General features: G+C 40.9%; 1 protein-coding gene across 10 annotated transcripts in view; it reads right to left on the bottom strand.

Moving 5' to 3' along the window:
- tnrc6c1 (trinucleotide repeat containing adaptor 6C1) overlaps positions 1 to 22,222 on the bottom strand; it is a 716,497-nt gene that overhangs the window by 70,852 nt on the left and 623,423 nt on the right. For all 10 annotated transcript variants that reach the window (XM_072558458.1, XM_072558456.1, XM_072558461.1 and 7 more), the window contains 3 exons: positions 7,841 to 8,047; positions 3,413 to 3,600; positions 3,195 to 3,275 (listed from right to left, as the gene is read on the bottom strand). In XM_072558458.1, the coding sequence (XP_072414559.1) occupies positions 3,195 to 3,275; positions 3,413 to 3,600; positions 7,841 to 8,047 (476 nt within the window). The remainder of the gene's footprint in view (positions 1 to 3,194; positions 3,276 to 3,412; positions 3,601 to 7,840; positions 8,048 to 22,222) is intronic.

Genomic DNA, 22,222 nt, shown 5'->3' with positions numbered 1-22,222 from the left:
CCTTCAAACTCTTCCTATTCATATACCCATCCAAATGCTTCTTAAATGTTGCAATTGTACCAGCCTCCACCACTTCCTCTGGCAGCTCATTCCATACATGTAACCACCCTCTGCGTAAAAACGTTGCCCCTTAGGTCTCTTTTATATCTTTCCCCTTTCACCCTAAACCTATGCCCTCTAGTTCTGGACTCCCCGACCCCAGGGAAAAGACTTTGTCTATTTATCCTATACATGCCCCTCAATTTTGTAAACTTCTATAAAGGTCACCCCTCAGCCTCCGACGCTCCAAGGCAGACAGCGCCAGCCTGTTCAGCCTCTCCCTGTAGCTCAGATCCTCCAATCCTGGCAACATCCTTGTGAATCTTTTCTGAATCCTTTCAAGTTTCACAACATCTTTCCGATAGGAAGGAGACTAGAATTGCATGCAAAGGTCCAACAGTGGCCTAACCAATGTCCTGTACAGCCGCAACATGACCTCCCAACTCCTGTACTCAATACTCTGACCAATAAAAGAAAGCATACCAAACACCATCTTCACTATCCTATCTACCTGCGACTCCACTTTCAAAGGAGCTATGAACCTGTACTCCAAGGTCTCTTTGTTCAGCAACACTCCCTAGGACCTTACCATTAAGTATATAAATCCTGCTAAGATTTGATTTCCCAAAATGCAGCACCTCGCATTTATCGGAATTAAACGCCATCTGCCATTTCTCAGCCCATTGGCCCATCTGATCCAGATCCTTTAAAAAAAATTCCTGAAATTGGAGATGGGGGTTCAGATCCATCTTTCCCATCCACCACAACTGTGGATCAGGCCTACATGGTCCTATTCTAAGGTCTGGATATAAAGACTGTAAATCAGGCAAACTCTGGGACAAGAAACCTGTAAGGCCAAAAGACACAGGTAACAATTTGAACCTCCAATCCCCCTTCGGGATAACCCATCTTTGTTCGTATCCAAAGTAAGTAAGTAGAGGAAGGACAATACGTTGTAATCAGCATGAAATGTTTTGCTCACATTTGACCAGGAACATTCTGGAAGTCAGTGCTGAGGACTTCCAGGGCAAGTCCCACCATCATCATCACTGGCAGCCCCTCACAGATGAGGATGACTGTCTTTCACTCTCAAGTTGAGTCTGTAGGTGGCAGCACAGACTGATGCAGTTTCTGCTAAACTTGGGGCAGAAGATGGTTGCAGAAAGGGGCGCGTGGGACACTGGTGTGGCAGCCCACTCCTTACACTGTTTTCACTTGGCTTCCACTTTTTCCCCTGATGGCAAGTCTCAAGGTGCTTGATGCCTTCCTAAATGATCCTCCTCCACTTTGAACGATTCCCAGGTGTCTGGGGGAATGCTGCACTTTGCCAGTGAGGCCTTAGGGGTATCACTGAAGTACTTCTTCTGTTCACCTGGGTTTTGCTTGCTGTTTGGGAATTGGAATACAGCACCTGCTTGGGAAGTCTCATGTTGGTCATGCAGATGATGTGCCCAGCTCATCACAACTAATCAAGGATGGTCAGTGTCTGGATGCTAGGGATGCTGGCCTGGTTGAGGATGCTGGTGTTAGTGCATCTTTCTTTCCAGTGAATTAGTAGGATCTTGCGCAGGCAGCATTGGTGGTACTGCTCCTGTGCCTTGGAGGTGTCTGCTGTAGAGGTCCACGTTTCAGAGCCACACAGGAGGGCAGGAATTATCACAGCTCTGTAAACCATGTTCTTGGTGTCAGAACTGATGTCGGTGCTCTTGAACACCCTTTTTCTTAGGCAGCCAAAGGCCATGCTAGCACATTAGAGGCAGGGCTGGATCTCTTCTTCAATAGTTACTTTGGCTGACAGGACACTCGAGGTATTGAAAGTGATTAACATTCTCAAAGGCCTCCCATGGACCTTGAAGATCAGGGGTTCACTCCACAACGTTGGACCAGGTTGGTGGAGGACCTTTGCCGTAACAGAAATTCAGGGCGAGATCCATGCTCTGATACCTCCGTAAAGGTGATGATGTTCTGGAGTAGATCCTCAGATTTCACATACTCAAGCTTCATCTGCATATTGTAGCTTGATGATACTGGTTGGAGTGACTTTGGTTTTGGCGTGAAGGCAGCGAGGTTGATTAATTCCTCGCTAGTTCTACAAGTTAGCTTCACTCCAGCGGACAGCCTAATCAGTGGTGAGGTGAAGCATTGCAGCAAGGTAGCTGGAGCGATAACACAGCCCTGTTTGACACTGGTCCAAACGGGGAATGGGTCAATGGTGGAGCCATTTGTTCTTACCATGACTTCCATGTTGTAGTGGAACAGGTGAAGGATGGTGACAAACTTTATGTTGCAATCAAAATAATGATGGTTTTTAAGGCCTTTGTAACGTCAATAAAGGCCATGCGCAGGAGTAGGTTCTTTCTTTCCATCTGTATGTGGGTCTGTGCTGTTGGCACAAGACAAACAGGGATGGTTATGGTGGTGTCTGGGACACTGCAAAGCATGATTGCATGGGTCTGACTTTGCCAGGCTGTGCATGATTTGTCTATGAGATAGCTCTCCCAATTTTGTCACCAGCCACGTGTTTGGAAGGAGAACTTTGTCAATACCGCTTCGCTCGATGTTGTCATTTCCAGTACCTAAGTCAGGCCAGGTAGCCTGTTCAACTTTTACTCCCCCAATACTTCTAGCAGTTGTTACAACTGAGTGGCTTGCTATGCCATCAGATGGTGGTTAAGAGTGAACTACATTGCTGTGGTCTGCAGTGATATGCAAGCCAGACCAGGTGAGGATGGCAAGTTCCTTCCCTAAAGGGCATCACTGAACCAGACATTTGACCTGGTCATCACTGGACTGTTACCTCCAGACTTTTATTGAATTCAAATTCCACTATCTACTATGGTGAGATTCAAACACTAGTCCCCAGAACTTTACCAGAGTCTCTGAATTAATATGCCAACAATAATGCCACTCGGCAGCAATACCTGATTATCAGTACTGTGCCATATTTTTCCACTAGTCAGTCACTCTCTCTTTAACTCAACCATGATGAAACAGTTGTGAAAAACAGTTGTACTTGCTGATAAAGAGAGAGACTGAGAAAGCCCAACATAATATTTCATTTTGAAATTTGACTTGTGATTGGAACTGCATTAAAAGATCTGATTTTCAAGATTTTCTTGTGCAAGAATAAAGAGATTTAATAAAAACGTACTTACAGGGAAGCCCATATCAGTCAACTGTTTAATCAGGCGGTTCATAAGCCAAGTCTCCTCTTGTTTATTTGATGCTTTCATGCCCTGAAAAATAACCACCTTGTTCAGATTTCTTTTCCCACAAACTGTAACATCAACAGCAGTCAAACTCATGACTTCCATCATTAACACAAATGAAGTATTTCTACAAATTTCCAAAATTAAAATAAAATTGAAGCAACCTTTGGATGCACTTTCTTGTTGGCATTCCCCCAGCCTGATGAATTGCAGGAAGAGTTGCTCTCCTGAGAAGCCGCGTTATTCCACATTCCCATCTCTCCATCGTCCTCTTCCCAGTTAGGATGATGGCTACTAGTCAGGCCAATTTCATCTCCACCGCTGACCCAACCTTCTTGCATAGATTTGGAGGCTGAATAATAAAAGCAACATCATTTCGCTGTCAATCAAAACAGTTTTGGAAAAATGAACCTCACAACCTATTCCAGTTAAACATCCTTGCTGTCCTATGTTCAAAATGTATTTTAATTATGCAAAACTTTGGTATTTTTTTTTAATCATTTCCACCAGTTTCATAGTTAAGGCACAACAAACTTACACAACAGTTAAACACTATTTCACAAATAAAATGTTTGGAAGAATTCTGGCAAGTGGAACTTTCACCATGTTATAGACCATAGTTGGAATTATAAGCAGAAGGGGAGGGAAGAGGGGAGTGTGGCATTCTTCATGGAAAGATTGGGGTAGAGACAGCACCCACAGGGTGTCTCACCCATCCCTCCCCTTCTTAATGCTTCCCCTTTAGCCATGTACCATTAGTGACCAGCGACTCACTTCTGGGTTTGTAGACGCAACCTATAGGCTAAATGGCCAACCTATATGTTTAGCTGCTCAAACACAAAGCCCATTTCCTTGGCCTCAGGGTGAGAATAGATGCGGGGAGAACATAAATACCTTTCCAGTACCTGCTTGTGGATCGGAGGAGTACTGACCCCTCAACATTTGAGCTAATTTCAATGTGTGTGCACATGCATCTATATATGAATGCTCATATTTAAGAAGACCACTGAAATTGGAGATGGGGTTTCAGACCCAATGTCCCTACCCACAGCAACTGTGGATCGGGTCTATCTGGTCCTACTCCAGAGTTTCTGCATAAAGAGTAAATCAAGAAAACATTGGGATAAGGAACATGTTGGGGTCAAAAGAAAAAAGAACCTATCTGAAACTTCACTTCTCCTTTGAGATAACCTACTTTTGTTATTATCTAGGCCAATCCATAGCACTAGATTCTACTTTGCAAATAACATAAGTTTGATATTATAGGGTTAACACCATTTATCTAAATATCAACAAAAATAAACCTAACACCAAACGGCTGCCAGTTGGGTCACTGAACTGATCCCTTCTGCAACATGTATTGCTAATCTTACCTGGCCAGTTAATTTGTGATGGAAGACATGACAGTTATTATCCCACGTAATAACAGTAAAATAACTTATTGAAAAAGGATTTGTACTATTAACCCAAATGAAGGGAAATCACATTTGTCAAATTTGTTAAGAGCTCTTAGAGAATGTAACAAGCAATTGATGTAATGGGCTTGGATTTTCAAAAGACCTTCAAAAGCAACCATCATAAAAGGTTACTACACAGTGTAAGAGCTCATTGTATGCATGTATTCAAGTTTGTTATTGTTGGGGGGGGGGGGGGGGAGAAGGGGGGAAGAAAGAGTATAATAGCATGGATAGAGAAGAGGATTGGCTAACTAAAAGAAACAAATGAGGATCAATGGGTCATTTTCAGGTTGACAAAATCTAACTAGTGAAGACTCACGGGGAACTGTACTATGGTCTTCATTATTTATAATCAACATTAAATGACTTTGATGAATGAACCAACAGTACTGCAGTGAAATTTGCTGATGGAGAGACATTTGCAAGGAGCCTTTAAAAATCTGCAAGGGCAGATGGAAACAGGGGGTTGTCATTTTGGCAGGAAGAATAGGAGAACAAATTATTTTTTTAAATGGAAAGAAACTACAGCATTCTCCAGGACAAGGATATATGGGCATCTTATACATGAATCACAAAGTATTATCATGCAAGTGCAGCAAGTGATTAGACAGGCAAAAAGAATACTGACACTTTTCACGAAGAGTAAGCAGTATAAATGTAAGGAAGTCTTTCCACAACTGTACAATGTATTGGTGAGACCATACCTGGAGGACCATAAGCAGTTTCCATCACCTTACATAAGGCGAGGCATACAGTTCACACAAAGTTCACTAGGCTGATCCTTGGGTTGAAGGGTTAATCAGGTTGGGTGCATAGTCATTAGCGTCTAGAAGAATGGGAGTTAAACTTATTAAAACTGAAGCTTCTGAATGGGCTTCACTGCATAGACACTGAGATGATGTTTATTTACCTGGAGAAATCTAGAAATGAGGGGCAAATTTTAAAAGTTACATTTTTCCTGTTTAAAATGGAGATAATGAAGAATTTCTTCTCTCAGACGTTATTAGTGCTTGGAATTTTCTTCTTCAGGAAGAGTGAAGGTTGGATCATTCAACCTTTCAAGGCAGAGTGAGAAAATCTTTTGATGACAATAGTGTAAAGGCTTCATTGTAGGTTGGTGGATGCAGGAAAGCGGAATTAACGCCACAAACCTAATAGCTATGATTTTATTCAAAGTAGACTCGATGCTACGATCAACACCTGCTCCTTTTTTTTTGAAACATTCTTAATTCAATAGTTTGTAGGTTACTATTGAGGATACAATCATAACATTGTTAAAAACCCAACTGGCACCCTAATATTCTTTAGGAAGGCAAGTTGACACAGCTATTCTGATTGACTCAAACATACACTAATCCCACGTCTGATTATTAATACTCTCGGAAAGAAAACTAATGAACATTCAACGTGGCCTATCAACACTTTTCAAGGGAAACTGGGAGAGAGAAATAATTCAGATTTCCCGCAACCCTACCCACATCCAGGGGGGGCCTATTTAAAAATCCATTGCTGTGCACATGTGTCCATGGGTATTCAACAATATGCATTCAACCTGACGATTCGCATGATTAATTTTTGACTGTTTGTATTGGTAAGCATCAGATTTCCATAATTCCAGTAATCTGGAAACTATTGCATCTAAACAGTATTATTGCAACCTTCAAAACAAGTCCTAACATTTTTATATTTATTTGAAGTGTTAACTGACGCAACTTTATTTGGAGCCCAGACTATAAATTATCCTCTATTCTAAAATTGGAAATTGTATTCCAAACTCATTTTGCCATACTTGCTTTTGAGTCCTCTATTCCTTCCTGCTCACAGCCCAATTAAACAAATTGTTTGGATCCAAACCTGGCATTTTAAACACCTGGTTGATGCATTTTATAAATCTATTCTTAAATACATATAAACTCCATTGTCTCTTGCTGTCCCAGTGCCCCAGTCCCTTCCCTATGAAAAAAAACATTAATGGTACACAGGCATAATAGCACTCAAATGAGAGAAAATAAAATTTTTTTAAACATTGACTTTGCGTTGTTCACAAGTTAAATGTCTGCATTTCATCCTGACTGAAACAGTCTCAATGATATTTTTTCTATCGTTGAGTATTTGTGTTGGCTTAATATTCTAAAATAAGTCTATTCAAAATTATGAGTTACAACATCTTAAAATATTGCCATTGTTACATTACAAGCCAAAACGTTGAGACATGATATTCACCAGCAAGGATCTTTAACAACCTCTCATATGCCTTTAACACAGCATCGCAAGACTGCAACAACTTGCAATGCTTGAGTTTTTCTTCTTCTTTTGATTGTACCTTCTCCCGGAATTTTTAAAATTTGTATTATTACAACTTTGAAGATCAAATAATTTTCAAATCTAACACATGAAACAAAGTGGGCACACAGTTAATGAGAATGACATTTGCATCACCTTACATAGAGAATCTTAATCTCTCATGCTCAGAGAGCCAAGACAGACACGATTTTGGTGATTCTCTATCTTAGTGCTACATAATTTCTACTAGATTTTTTATGATGTAGTTTATTCCCATGTATATTTTTAAACTTCCCACTTTGTTTCATTTATCATGATTAAAATAATCCCATTCTGCCTTTCATATTGGATTATGCATTATCAATATATGGGAATTGTTATTTATTGTAGTATTATTATTCCCAAAACTTCTGCATTTAACATATTTCTCAATTAAAATAAAAGAGTCATTTTATCTCATATGCCAACTATGGTTGAAGGATATTTCACCAACTCAGCTGCTCATAACAGATACTGTTGAAGATTTTGAGAGAACAGTGGGTACCTGAATCAATCTCAAACTTCAAGCAAATATCAAAGTTCTCAATTATAAATGAAAACCTTATAGGATGATAACATGCAGATTTATATATAAAAATTATACAAAGCACAATGCTACTCCCACCCATGTCAGTTCACTGACATGGATGATGGATTATTCCAATAATGTGAATCCATAGTCCTTTTGAAGTAATGTATCAAACTGCTCTCAACAACTTTATTTTGGTGAAGTTTGTGCATAAGTATTTAAACAGGTGACCACACCAACTGACACTGCTACACAAATAAAGAAACACTCTCATATTTTGTTACCTGGTTTGCACATTGTCGGGACAGCAGCTGAAGCATTCCCTCTACCAAAATTCCCCGTTGACTCTGCAGTATTATCTGCCCAACTTGAGCTGCCATTGGGAGGTTTGCCCCATGCTGAAGTTCCATTATCGACCGTGGTAGATGGAAGTGGCGGCTCACCCCAAGAGTTGTCAGTCTTTGTAGGAACGCTGAGTGTTTCGCCCCAGCCTGGGAAAACATTAAAGACTTCACCATATGAATCCAAATTGACCGTGTATTGTTCAAAAGGTTCTTCCATTTGAGATTAGCCATGCAATTAAAACTGTTAACATCCTTTACATTTAATGGAATATTATTTAGCTTAAATATGAAATAGTTGGTTAGTCTGAAGATTCTGTATCTTTAGTTAAGATAATTAAAAGGTTGAAGACTTGATTAGGAACCACTGAATTTCAATACGTAAGGGCAGCGTGGCATTCTTTTCTTATTACACAAAGTTTTGCATGGGTTTGCCCCCTGCTCATATCCTCTCAAGCATTCTCTATGACTTTCCTGTACTGAGAATTGAATTAAATTCAAAGGCACAATTCCAACTGATTTTTTATTTTTTCTTGTTGCCTTAGTAAATCTCATTCAGTTGGCAATGTACATTGACAAAGTTTGCTATGAGGGAGGGAAATGTTAAAGGGAGATGAAGAGAGAGAAGAAAATACAATTTAGGAATGGATATTTTTAAATTAACCAGTTCAAGCATCTATGGGGTTGCTGAGAGTTGAACTTGAACCTGCTGGCCCTGGGAAACAAGAGCCCTGTTGAGTTCATCATTAATTTTCTTTTCTTTTTCTAATTTTGATTTGGAACTAAGTTGAAGTTGAGAATTGAACTTTGAACTGCAATTTATTTTAAAGAGGGGAGGGAACAAAACACAGGCATAGCCAGTTTGAGACCGGCCTGGAAATTAATTAGTGCTATAATGACACTGTAGATATTTTGACAGAGATGTTGCTCTGCTCAGGGACTAGCATCTCGTTGGATATTGAATTGGCTGATCCAGGGAGGACTGGGGCTGACTAGTCAGCCATAAAAATGTTGAAAAAAAAAAGAAAAAACAAAGACTGAACTAGCACTGACTGGGTTTTGGGGCAGGAGACTTTTCTGGAATACTTTTTAAAAGAAAATTCTGTCTTTAATTTCTCTCCAGTTATCAACTTGTTGAATAGTCTCAGAAAAGAATGGTGATTTATAGAAAATAATTACAAATCTACAGAAGACTGTTGCGGTCATTTCCATTAAATGATGATTTTGGAATTGAAGCAAGATATTCAATTCCATGTGCCTGTGATGCTACCCATCATCCAAGGATTTCATGAAGGTCTGTTATTCATCACTGAAACGGTTATTGAGCGAGGAAATTGTAAATTCATTATTTTAAAAATTATTCCTTAACTATATCCACCCAGTGTGAGTGTAGGGGTTTATGATCAAAAAGTTTGGGCCTATGTCAAAGACCTGGTATTTGTAAAGTCTGAATATGAACAATTGAGCAAATGAGGGTCGTTCAATAGTCTAATTTTATTCTGTTGCAAATCCAGGATAATGAGGCTGCTTTGGTTTGGTTTGCTGTGGCTTAACAACCCTGGGTTTATGAATATAACGATTAGATCACTTAAATCATTGAGCTACTGAGTCAAACAATCAATCAGATCATCGTTGACCTGTACCTAAACTTTATTTATTTCTTCGCTGATGTTTTGAAACCCTTACCTAAATTAAAAAGAACATCAATCTCACTTTGAAAGCGACATTTGTCCCAGGATCCAGAAAGTTTGGAGGTGCTCCACTTGTAAAATTATGCTTTCTAATTCTTTTTCTAAAAGGATGTAGTACCAAAACTAACATTGTGACCCTCATACTGGGCTCTCCCAGCAGAGGAAATAGCTTCTTAAATATTTTTAAGAATTTAAACATACTGATAAGATTATCACAATCTTCTTCACATAAGGAAATAAAAGCCAATTTTACACAAACTGTGCATGGAAATAAACTTTGTATTTTAATGCAATTTGATACTTCAAGGTCAAATGTGATTTGGAAACTTTCATTAGATCCAAAACAGTGTCGATATGAAACACAACTATTGAAGTGTTCATTTTTAAGTAAATGCTTTTGTCAATTATCCATCACATCTTGAACAGGAGTAACAATGTGAAATAAACAAGCATATAGATCGTTGCAGCTGAAAATGTGTTGCTGGAAAAGCGCAGGTCAGGCAGCATCCAAGGAACAGGAGAATCGACGTTTCGGGCATAAGCCCTTCTTCAGGAATGAGGAAAGCGTGTCCAGCAGGCTAAGATAAAAGGTAGGGAGGAGGGACTTGGGGGAGGGGTGTTGGAGATGCAATAGGTGGAAGGAGGTCAAGGTGAGGGTGACAGGCCGGAGTGGGGTGGGGGCGGAGAGGTCAGGAAGAAGATTGCAGGTTAGGAAGGTGGTACTGAGTTCGAGGGATTTGACTGAGACAAGGTGGGGGGGGGGGGGGGGGGGGGGGGGGGGGGGGGGAGGGGAAAATGAGGAAACTGGAGAAATCTGAGTTCATCTCTTGTGGTTGAAGGGTTCCGAGGCGGAAGATGAGGCGCTCTTCCTCCAACCGTCGTGTTGCTATGGTCTGGCGATGGAGGTGTCCAAGGTGTCCTTGGTGGAGTGGGAGGGGAAGTTGAAGTGTTGAGCCAAGGGGTGGTTGGGTTGGTTGGTCCGGGTGTCCCAGAGGTGTTCTCTGAAACGTTCCGCAAGTAGGTGGCCTGTCTCCCCAATATAGAGGAGGCCACATCGGGTGCAGCGGATGCAATAAATGTGTGGAGGTGCAGGCGAATTTGCAGTGGATATGGAAGGATCCCTTGGGGCCTTGGAGGGAAGTAAGGGGGGAGGTGTGGGTGCAAGTTTTGCATTTCTTGCGGTTGCAGGGGAAGGTGCCGGGAATGGAGGTTGGGTTGGTGGGGGGTGTGGACCTGACGAGGGTGTCAGAGAGGGAGTGGTCTTTTCAGAACGCTGATAGGGGAGGGGAGGGGAGGGGAGGGAAATATATCCCTGGTGGTGGGGTCCGTTTGGAGGTGGCAGAAATGACGGCGGATGATACGCTGTATATGGAGGTGGGTGGTGTTGTAGGTGAGGACCAGTGGGGCTCTGTCCTGGTGGTGGTTGGAGGGGCGGGGCTCAAGGGCGGAGAAGCGGGAAGAGGAGGAGATGCGGTGGAGGGCATCGTCGATCACGTCTGGGGGGAAATTGCGGTCTTTGAAGGAGGCCATCTGGGTTGTACAGTATTGGAACTGGTCCTCTTGGGAGCAGATGCAGCGGAGGCGAAGGAATTGGGAATATGGGATGGCGTTTTTACAGGGGGTAGGGTGGGAGGAGATGTAGTCTAGGTAGCTGTGGGAGTCGGTCGGTTTATAGGAAATGTCTGTGTTGATTCGTCGCCCGAGATAGAAATGGAGGGGTCTAGGAAGGGGAGGGAGGGGTCTGAGACAGTCTAGGTGATTGACGTGATTGACGATACCCTCCACCGCATCTCCTCCACTTCCCGTTCCTCCACTCTGAGCCCCACCCCTCCAACCGCCACCAGGACAGAACCCCACTGGTCCTCACCTACCACCCCACCAACCTCCATATACAGCGTATCATCCGCCGTCATTTCCGCCACCTCCAAACGGACCCCACCACCAGGGATATATTTCCCTCCCCTCCCCTCCCCTATCAGCGTTCTGAAAAGACCACTCCCTCTCTGACATCCTCGTCAGGTCCACACCCCCCACCAACCCAACCTCCATTCCCGGCACCTTCCCCTGCAACCGCAAGAAATGCAAAACTTGCACCCACACCTCCCCCCTTACTTCCCTCCAAGGCCCCAAGGGATCCTTCCATATCCACTGCAAATTCGCCTGCACCTCCACACATTTATTGCATCCGCTGCACCCGATGTGGCCTCCTCTATATTGGGGAGACAGGCCACCTACTTGCGGAACGTTTCAGAGAACACCTCTGGGACACCCGGACCAACCAACCCAACCACACCGTGGCTCAACACTTCAACTCCCCCTCCCACTCCACCAAGGACATGCAGGTCCTTGGACACCTCCATCGCCAGACCATAGCAACATGACGGTTGGAGGAAGAGCGCCTCATCTTCCGCCTCGGAACCCTCCAACCACAAGAGATGAACTCAGATTTCTCCAGTTTCCTCATTTTCCCCCTCCCCCCCACCTCGTCTCAGTCAAATCCCTTTAACTCAGCACCGCCTTCCTAACCTGCAATCTTCTTCCTGACCTCTCCGCCCCCACCCCACTCCGGCCTATCACCCTCACCTTGACCTCCTTCCACCTATCGCATCTCCAACGCCCCTCCTCCAAGTCCCTCCTCCCTACCTTTTATCCTAGCCTGCTGGACACACTTTCCTCATTCCTGAAGAAGGGCTTATGCCTGAAACGTTGATTCGCCTGTTCCTTGGATGCTGCCTGACCTGCTGCGCTTTTCCAGCAACACATTTTCAGCTCTGATCTCCAGCATTTGCAGTCCTCACTTTCTCCTCAAAGATTGTTGCAGCTGACAACTCCACATCCAACAGAAATGTTACTTTTTAAAATTCCTACAGAAGTATATGCTTGTACCCAATATATTAATTGTACGTGAAACGTCTTCACCAAAAAGCAATAAGAATGTTGAACTTGATACTACGAGTGGTTGAAGTGAACAATTTATATGTTTTAGAGGAAGCTAGACTAGCATTTCAGGGAGTAAAGATTATACGGTTGAAAGGGTAGACTTAGATAAAAAAAGGTGGCAGGAGGCTCAAGTGGACCATAAACACCATAGTCACACTGGGCTGAAAAGGTTCTACAACAAAGAATTGGACCAATATACATGATTAGATTACAAGGACATTTTTTTATTTTTCTATATTTTTGACTGTGAACTGAAATGGGAAAAGGACAATTTTAAAAGCCAAGGATTACTGTAAATCTTTAAAAAGACATTTCCTGACATTCATGGCAAGTGCTGTTTAAACAGCTTTTTGGGAAAGCAGTAGGTAAGGTCTAGTTACAGATGAGCTGGAGCCAGAGGCTGTGTACGAATGGAGATTTGACTGGCAACAAGTAGCTGATTACACTGCAGACTTAACACCAGTTATTAACGACAAAGCCTCCTCCCTGCCCACATCTGTGTGAACGGTTCCCAAATAACTGTACAGCTTGGGGTGTGAATGCTTGTGGCAGAAGCCATCTGACCTCTCAAAGGGAAGGAGCTGCAGAAAAGCATTTCCGCCCTGAAGATAACCAGTTTATTTCCTTTCATCAGTTGCTGTAAGCTGTGAATTTTAATTAATAAGCTAGAGACTTGTAGAAGTGAGAGCCAGTCAATTGTGCCTTCTGCAAGTGAAATGAATGTTCCTGAAGGAAGATTGAGCAGCATTTTGATCAGCAAAACAATACTCTCAACAAATCCTGTAGACAGGAACCACTGAACTGCTTAACCAGTCTTTCCCTCTGCCCATAACATCCATTTATTTGGAGTGTGTGTCTTAGTACAATGGGAGTCTATTAGTGAGTTTGAGTTTCAACTAGTAGAGTTAAACATCAACGGTTCATAATTGCTCACCTGTCATTAAAATCTAGATGTAACAAATAAATCATTCTTGTTAACAACAGAAACCTGGTCTGAGCTTTCTCAACTTGGATCTAAGAGAAAGGCACCCTGGGAGATTTTGGCTACTCTTTAATATCTTTACCTTTTGCAAGGACGCAAGTTGTAGCAGGCCTTGATTATCAGCATGCTACTTCCATGAGGCATAACAACATATATGCATATTAATATGCAATTTAAAATAATATTTGTCTTTTGACAGGGTACAAATCCATAACAATTTATGCAAATAAGTTTGCAGTTGCAGAAAAGGATTTTCATAATGCATTAGTTCAGGAAAGCATTATCAAAATAGCTCTCAAACGTATTACATAAAGTTAAGAACCCTAATTATAGTTAATGCTAGAATATTTGGAGAATTGACGTAAATAAAATTTAACATTCCAAAAACAATCTTCTGTACAGTTGTAAGGCACTTTAAATTTTATCATACATTGAACACAAAACACAATCAGGTTTGAAGGCTAGAAAATTACATTGTCTTTTAAATATAGGGCCCATTCAATTGAAATCAAGTTATTATTTCTGATTTCTTAAACTTTTAATATAGACATTAATGTTAAACAAAATGAACACATTTCATGAAAGCACACTTAAAGAAGCAGTGGCTAACCACCAGGGGGCAAAGGATTTCTTGAAACATGAATACAGTACTTCCATTTTGTTGTGGTTTGTTTTGATCTTCTAGGACTCAGTCTTAACCCTAAATTATGAGACATAATGGGCTCAACTCAGCCCATTTTTTTCAGTATTTAGTTTATTGTAAATGAGTCATTAGTACTGTACCGTATTGACCATAGCATTTGCAGTTTCTTTTCCATTTTTGATGTTTGCCCAAAATAGTTTGCTGCTGTAAGAACTGATTAATAAAATGTATTTAAAGTAACCTTTCAAACATTAAGTGTTGACTATCTCTAGTAGTCATTTTAGATCCCATAGAAGTGACTTTGAAAGGGTGATTTGTAATAATTAATACATGAATGTACCACCACTGCTATCCAGACAAACTCAGCCACTAAATAAATAATGTTGTATATTTTGCATCTTGGAGTTTTGCAGAGTGGACAGCTGATGGGAGAGAACACTTTTTACTCACTACAATGTTTAAAATGTTTAAAATGTTTGCTCCTTGCTTCTAGATTTAGGTTCGAACAACTACTCTAGTTCTTTGTTTTAGCACGGTCTACAATTTACTTTCCTCCACATTCACACTTAACTAAACTAAGCACAGTGAACATCAATAATTAAGACTCTCCTAATCAAACTTATAAAGTTTGAACACCATTAAGAGCACTTCAACTTTGTTCAAAAGTACCTCTTAAATAAGTCATAGACAGCACATCTTCCTTAAGCTATTTTCCATAAAATTGACCTTTAAACTTTGTACAAAATACATTAGCAGATGGAGGGAACTATGCCCTTGAAATCTGGGATTCAAATTTCATTTGCACTAGATTTTAAGGGAGACCTTTCTTTTTGGGAACATAGAAGCACAATGACCTTACGTTTAAGGCAAAGTCACCATAGTTTTATCAGACCATAAGGGTAGTCTTTCATGAGAGGGAACTGGTAGTGGCTTAACCAATGGGTCACCACCCCTTAGGTGAGGAGATGGATTGAGAATGAGAATCCTTCATGATAATCTTAGCCAGTGCAGAATTGAACCCACACTATTGGCATTACTGAACATTGCAAACCAGCCATCCAGTCAACTAAGCTAACTGACACACTGGGTTATGTGAATACAGTAAAAATGAACAAAACATTTTCCTCTAAAAGAAAATGCATGTTTCAATGCAGCAAAATACTTAGAGGTCATAAATTTATACAGCACGGAAACAGACCCTTCAGTCCAACTTGTCCATGCAGACCAGTCACCCCAAATTAACCTAGGCCCATTTACCAGCACTTGGCCCATATCCCTCGAAACTCTTCCTATTCGTGTACCACATTGAGATGCCTTTTAAAATGTTGTAATTGAACCAGCCTCTGACACTTACTCTGGTCATTCCATGCACGCACCACCTTCTGCGTGAAAATTATGCTTCTTAGTTCCCTTTTAAAACTTTCCCCTCTCTAAATCTATACATTCCGGTTCTGGACTCTGCCCAACTCAATGAAAAGACTTGTATATTTCTCTTATTCATACGCCTCTTGATTTTCTAAATCTCTATAAAGGTTACCCTTCATTCTGACAGGGAAAACAGCCCTAGCCTATTCAGCCTCTCCCTATAGCTCAAACACTAACTCTTGCAATATCCTTATTAATAGTTTCTGAACCCTTCCAAGTTTCACACCATCCTTCCGATAGGAGGTAGACCACAACTGCATACAATATCCCAAAAGTAGCCTAATCAATGTTTTGTACAGCCATAACATGACCTCCTAACTCCCATACTCAATGCATTGACCAATAAAGGAGAGCATACCAAACACCCTCTTCACTATACGACCTACCTGAGACTCCACTTTTAAGCAACTTTGAACCTGCACTCCGTGATCTTTGTTCAGCAACATTCCCCAGGACCTTACCATTCAGTGCATAAGCCCTGCCCTGATTTGCCTTTCCAAAATGCAACAGCTCACATTTATCTAAATTAAACCCCATCGACCACTCCTCAGCCCTTTGGCCCATCTGATCAAGATCCTGTTTAACTACCAGGAGCCTTCTTCATTGTCCACCATACCTCTAATTTTGGTGTCATCTGCAAAGTTACTAACTATACCTCCTATGTTCACATCCAAATTGTTTATATAAATGACCAAAAGTAGTGGATGCAGCACCAATCCTTGTGGCATACCAATGGTCAAAGGCCTCCAGTCTGGAAAAACAACCCTCGAAGTATTTTAGAATTGGCTACATCATAACGGAAACATATTCATGATATTGCCTTTGCTAACAGGCCGCACTGCATATTTCACTGAACCTAAAAATTATTTTAATACCATTAAATAGCCTCTTGGCAAATCAGTTTTCCAAATGCTTAATTGTTTAACACTATTAATTTATGCAGAGTAATGTATGGAATCAATGCGGGAAGAGGCCATTTGGCCAATCAAAATCTGCACCAACCCTCCAAAAAGTATCCCACCCACACTTCATTACACTACACTACCCTGCCTAAACCTGCATTTACTATAGCTAATCTATGCCTGCACACTACAGGGCAATGTTAGCATGGTCAATCTACCTAATCTGCACATCTTGGGACTGTGGGATGAAACCAGAGCATCCAATATAAACCCATGCAGACGGGGGAGAATGTGCAAACACCATGCAGACAGTCACCCAAGGGTGCTGGAAAAGCACAGCAGGTCAGACAGCATCCGAGAAGCAGGACAATCGATGTTCTGGGCATAAGCCCTTCATCAGGAATAGCTGATGAAGGGCTTATGCCTGAAATGTCAATTCTCCTGCTTCTCAGATGCTGCCTGAGCTGCTGTGCTTTTCCAGCGCCACACTTTTTGACTCTGATCTCCACCATCACTTGGTCCTGGTCACCCAAGGGTGGAAACAAACTCAAGTCCCGCCACTGTGCCCCAATGCCATCCTTAAAAATATTAAAAAGATTACTTATTTACAGGTAATTTAGGTAACCTGAACACTCATTCAAGAATTATGTTCTGCCTTCTTTAATGTTGCTGTCTTTAGAATTGGCAAGTGCCCAAATCTAGATCAATGTATGAACATGTAGCAGTAACTAAGCAAATAATATGGACATACTTAATATAAAACACACTACTTTTTAATAACAGACAAAGCATTAGAAATTAGTCAAAGAAAGCATTTGTCACTGAAATTATATTTTAGGAAGTATTTTCTTGAACGAAAAAGGTAAAATAAAATGTCTGACCAATTGATTAAATTATCAACTGTTTTCAAGGAGGCCAATTTTTGGCTAAGAATATTCTTAACTAAAATAATTTTAGGAGACTACAACATTTTCAAATATTTTACTTCATATAACATAGCAGTTTCCATTAGGAATATATAAATATATTTTGCTAGACAGCAGCACATTATGTACACGAATGGTTCTTATCAGTCATTATGTGGATATTTAGACAAAAATCAATTCTTTTCAAACCTCAATGATACAATATGCACTACAAAGCATTACAGAATGTCCTACCATTTCTTCCATTAATGAGACAATCATTTAAAACTCAACTGTCATTTTGTTTACAAATGAAAGAGTGCTGGACTTCAAGTAATTGTATTTTTAATGGGTCAGATTTTCTTTTTATTTGAAAAAGTAGCTAAATAAAACAATTTTACATAATCCTGTATCAAAACCAAAAACCACAAAAAAACCATTCTATTATTACTTCAATATACATTAGGCTAAATTCCAAGCCCCATGTAAATCATATAGAAAAAATAGTTGACAAAATGCACATGATACTGAAGAGATTTGGAGACTTGTGCACTTACATTTTGCATACATTGGCTATTTCAGACCCTCAATTGTCAGTATCTTTAAATATCACCTCCAAAACAAACTGAAGTTTTGTGTTACATAAATGTTTTGGAATCTTAAGTTTACTTGGATGAATGTAACAATTAAAAATGAATAATACAAGATTAATCTCTCAGCCATAAACACAAATAAATGGAGATATAAATTAATAGGTTCATTTCTAATCCTTTATTATCTAACGAGCTCAAGAAACAGGTGCTTCAACTGCTGCAGAGGAGAGGCCATGATCAGGAAGGTGTCAGCTCTAACCAGTGATGCCCCTCAGGAAATGGAGATCGTGAAACACTTACTCTATGGATTGTATTTTATTCATCAAGATGGTTCTAGTTCAGATATGATTTAAAGCAGTGGGCCCTTAAATTGTCTACAGCACCTCCCCAACACTGGATACTTCAATGAGACTTTCAAGAATATTGCAGTTGTGTAAAGCTTTTCAAGGTCTTTGAGGACAAGAACCATCTTCCGCAAGTGAAAATGCTCACTGCAGAGTCATTACTTAATACCAATACTGCAACTTTATAACTCTCATACTCCCATCCAGGATGTATTCATATTCTCAACCAGGTAATACTGACAAGGTTTGGAACTGCACTGGTGATTAACCCTCTCTATAGCACAAATCTGATTTTTTTTTAACAGGAGTTAACTTGGAAAATTAAAAATGATGCAGAAAACAAAAGGAAATTGAAAATATGATCCATCAATATATGCAAGACATAAATTAAGCAGCAAAATTTAAGTTCACACAATACATTTCAATTGCTATTTTAAGTGGAAATAAGTAGGTTCTAGCAAAACACAGAATCTAATGACTGCACTCTCCAATTACAACTCCCTTCCTCCTAAGAGAGGAACTATTATTTCTGCAGTTCTCCAAGGCAGAAACCCTTTTTTTCCAACAGAGATGGCTTGATGGGAGGGAGCAGTTCCAGTGCTAAACTTAATTACTTTTGGAATGATTAGTTCAAGAATAGTTGACCTGCAAAAAAATGCTTTTTGTGGTTTGAAAGCCAACAATATAGACACAGTATACCAAATGTCTAGTTTCTTTAACTAAACTGGTGTTAAACTTTCTTATCCCCATATTTATACATTCATTGTCCTCTGTAATACACCAGTAATACAACATCCTATGGGAGCTGACGTCGAATTACATAATAAAGCACAGAAGGAGACATCTTTGTCTATCATGCCCCAAAAGCTATCCAATTAATCCCATTTCGGTTTTCATTCCCAGAACCCTGCAAACATTTCGACTACATGCATTTATTCACTCTATTCCCCTTAGGAACAAACTCACTGAAAATGCTTCCATCACCCATTCAGGCAGAGTACTCTAAGCCACAAGTCAAATGTTTCTTTTAGCAATTATCTTAAATTTGTCTCCGCTAGCTATTATTCCATTTAAAATGAAAACAGGCAATTTCCCACCTGCTTTGTCAAAATACTATAAACATCTGTATTAAATCTTCCCTTAATCAGCTTTGCTCAATACAAAACAGCAAATTTCTCTGTCCTATTCATAAAAAATTCTACCACTAGTATTGATGGTTTACCACCAGCTTCTAAATTAGGACTGGACAATAACTGCTGGCTTATACAGAAGACCCACAATCAATGCTTGGCATTAACTTAATCTGCCAAGTGCCTATATAACTCAACAATCTTATGTTCGCCTCAAGTCTGCTACTATTCTCATGGTTACCTTAATTGAGTCTCATGATCTGTCCAAACTTTGGAAATACACACTGCATTCAATTTTAGGTTATTATTTTAATGGTTTCTGTTCAGCAACTAACTAAGCAGTTCAAAATGAATGAAATAATGTTGTGCATTAAAAAGATTGGGGACCACATAATATAAGTTACTCACTTCACAAACAGAATATTGTACACATACATCATTTTAGCATCCAGTTATCCAAGTATCCCACAATAAAATCAATAAAAATTGGATTCAGAGTACTTTCACATTTTTGTGCTCTGGTGCAGCATTCTACCAACTGGAAGTTAAATTTAGAATTTGGTGCCTACTCCCCACAATTTAAGGAGGATTAATGAACGTTATTGGGGAGGTTTTAAACTAATGTGGCAGGGGCCTGGGAACCAGAAGAGAAAACAAGTAGGCAGCGAGGTAGAGACTGGAGACTGTAAGAATCATGAAGATAGCACTAATAAAAGGGAAGAGTAGGCAGAGCAGATGAGCGCAAAAGAACTGGCGGCCTGAAATGCATCTAGTGTGCAAGGCAGATGAACTTAGGGCTTGGATTGGTGCCTGGGAGTATGACATTATTGCAATCACAGAGACTTGGGTGAAGGAAGGGCGTGATGATTGACAACCAGGATATAGACACTTCAGACAAATGTGAGGTGATGCATTTTGACAAGACTAATTCTAGTGCGAATTATACAATGAACAGAAAAGCCTTGGGAAAAGTTGATGGGCAGAGAGATCTGGGAGTGCAGGCCATTGTACCTTGAAGGTTGCTGCACAGGTGGATAGAGTGGTCAAAAATGCATATAGTATGCTTGCCTTCATTGGACGGAGTATTGAGTATAACAGCTGGCTGGCAAGTCATGTTAAAATTGTACAAGACATTGGTTCGGCCGCATTTAGAATATTGTGTACAATTCTGGTCGCCACATTACCAAAAGGGTGTGGACGCTTTGGAGAGGGTGCGGAGAAGGTTCACGAGGATGTTGCCTGGGTATGGAAGGTGCTAGCTATGAAGAAAGGTTGAGCAGATTAGGTTTATTTTCATGAGAAAAAAGGAGATTGAGGGGGACCTGACTGAGGTTTACAAAATCATGAAGGGTATAGACAGGGTGGATAGAGACAAGCTTTTTCCCAGGGTGAAGGATTCAATAACGAGAGGTCACGCTTTCAAGGCGAGAGGTGGAAAGTTTAAGCAGGATACACGTGGTAAATACTTCACACAGAAGTGGGCGTTTGGAACTTGTTGCCAGCAGAGGTGGTAGAGGCAGGGACAGTAGATTCATTTAAGATGCGGATGGACAAATGCATGAGTAGATGGGGAGCAGAGGGATACAGATGCTTAGGAATTAACCGATAGTTTGAGACAGTACATTTGGATGGGCTCAGGCTTGGAGGGCCAAAGGGCCTGTTCCTGGGCTGTAAATTTTCTTTGTTCTTTGTATGGAAGATGCAGGTCCATGTACTGACTAATTGTCATTGTTCTACAGGCAAGTCCCTGCCACATGGTGATCCTGACTTGGGGGCTTTTCTATGTGGTACATGTTAGATCAGCTGCAATAGAGAACAACGATTGTGTACATTATTTTGTTCTGAAAATGTGTTGCTGGAAAAGCGCAGCAGGTCAGGCAGCATTCAAGGAACAGGAGAATCGACGTTTCGGGCATAAACCCTTCTTCAGAAATGAGGAAAGTGCATCCAGCAGGCTAAGATAAAAGGTAGGGAGGAGGGACTTGGGGGAGGGGCGTTGGAAATGCGATAGGTGGAAGGAGGTCAAGGTGAGGGTGATAGGCTGGAGAGGTCAGGAAAAAGATTGCAGGTTAGGAAGGCGATTAGATGGAAGGAGGTCAATTATAAGCTTAACATGAAGAGGAATTGCTTGCAGGTCATATACATGCCAGTCCTTTTTTGAGAGAGGAAGGAAATGTTGCCAATTGGAAAAATTATATAACTCGCTGCTGTTGTTCTCTCGGAAATTAATTTAGTTGTTTTGTCAACGCCTCATCTTCCGCCTAGGAACCCTCCAACCACAAGGGATGAACTCAGATTTCTCCAGTTCCCTCATTTCCCCTCCCCCCACCTTGTCTCAGTCAAATCCCTCGAACTCAGCACCGCCTTCCTAACCTACAATCTTCTTCCTGACCTCTCCGCCCCCACCCCCACTCCGGCCTATCACCCTCACCTTGACCTCCTTCCACCTATCACATTTCCAACACCCCTCCCCCAAGTCACTACTCCCTACCTTTTATCTTAGCCTGCTGGACACGCTTTCCTCATTCCTGAAGGGCTCATGCCCGAAACATCAATTCTCCTGCTCCTTGGATGCTGCCTGACCTGCTGTGCTTTTCCAGCAACACATTTTCAGCTCTGATCTCCAGCATCTGCAATCCTCACTTTCTCCTACATTAATTTGTTCAAAGGCATGCCATTCACTATATCATTTATTATTTTACAGCTTGCCAGACAGGGGGAAAAGAAAGTAAGAATAAGTAATGCCTGGAAATGAACATTTTGAAGATGA

This window comes from Chiloscyllium punctatum, chromosome 39, assembly GCF_047496795.1.
Source record: "Chiloscyllium punctatum isolate Juve2018m chromosome 39, sChiPun1.3, whole genome shotgun sequence".
Classification (NCBI taxonomy): Eukaryota; Metazoa; Chordata; class Chondrichthyes; order Orectolobiformes; family Hemiscylliidae; genus Chiloscyllium; species Chiloscyllium punctatum.
This window is presented reverse-complemented; position numbering and strand designations above follow the sequence as displayed.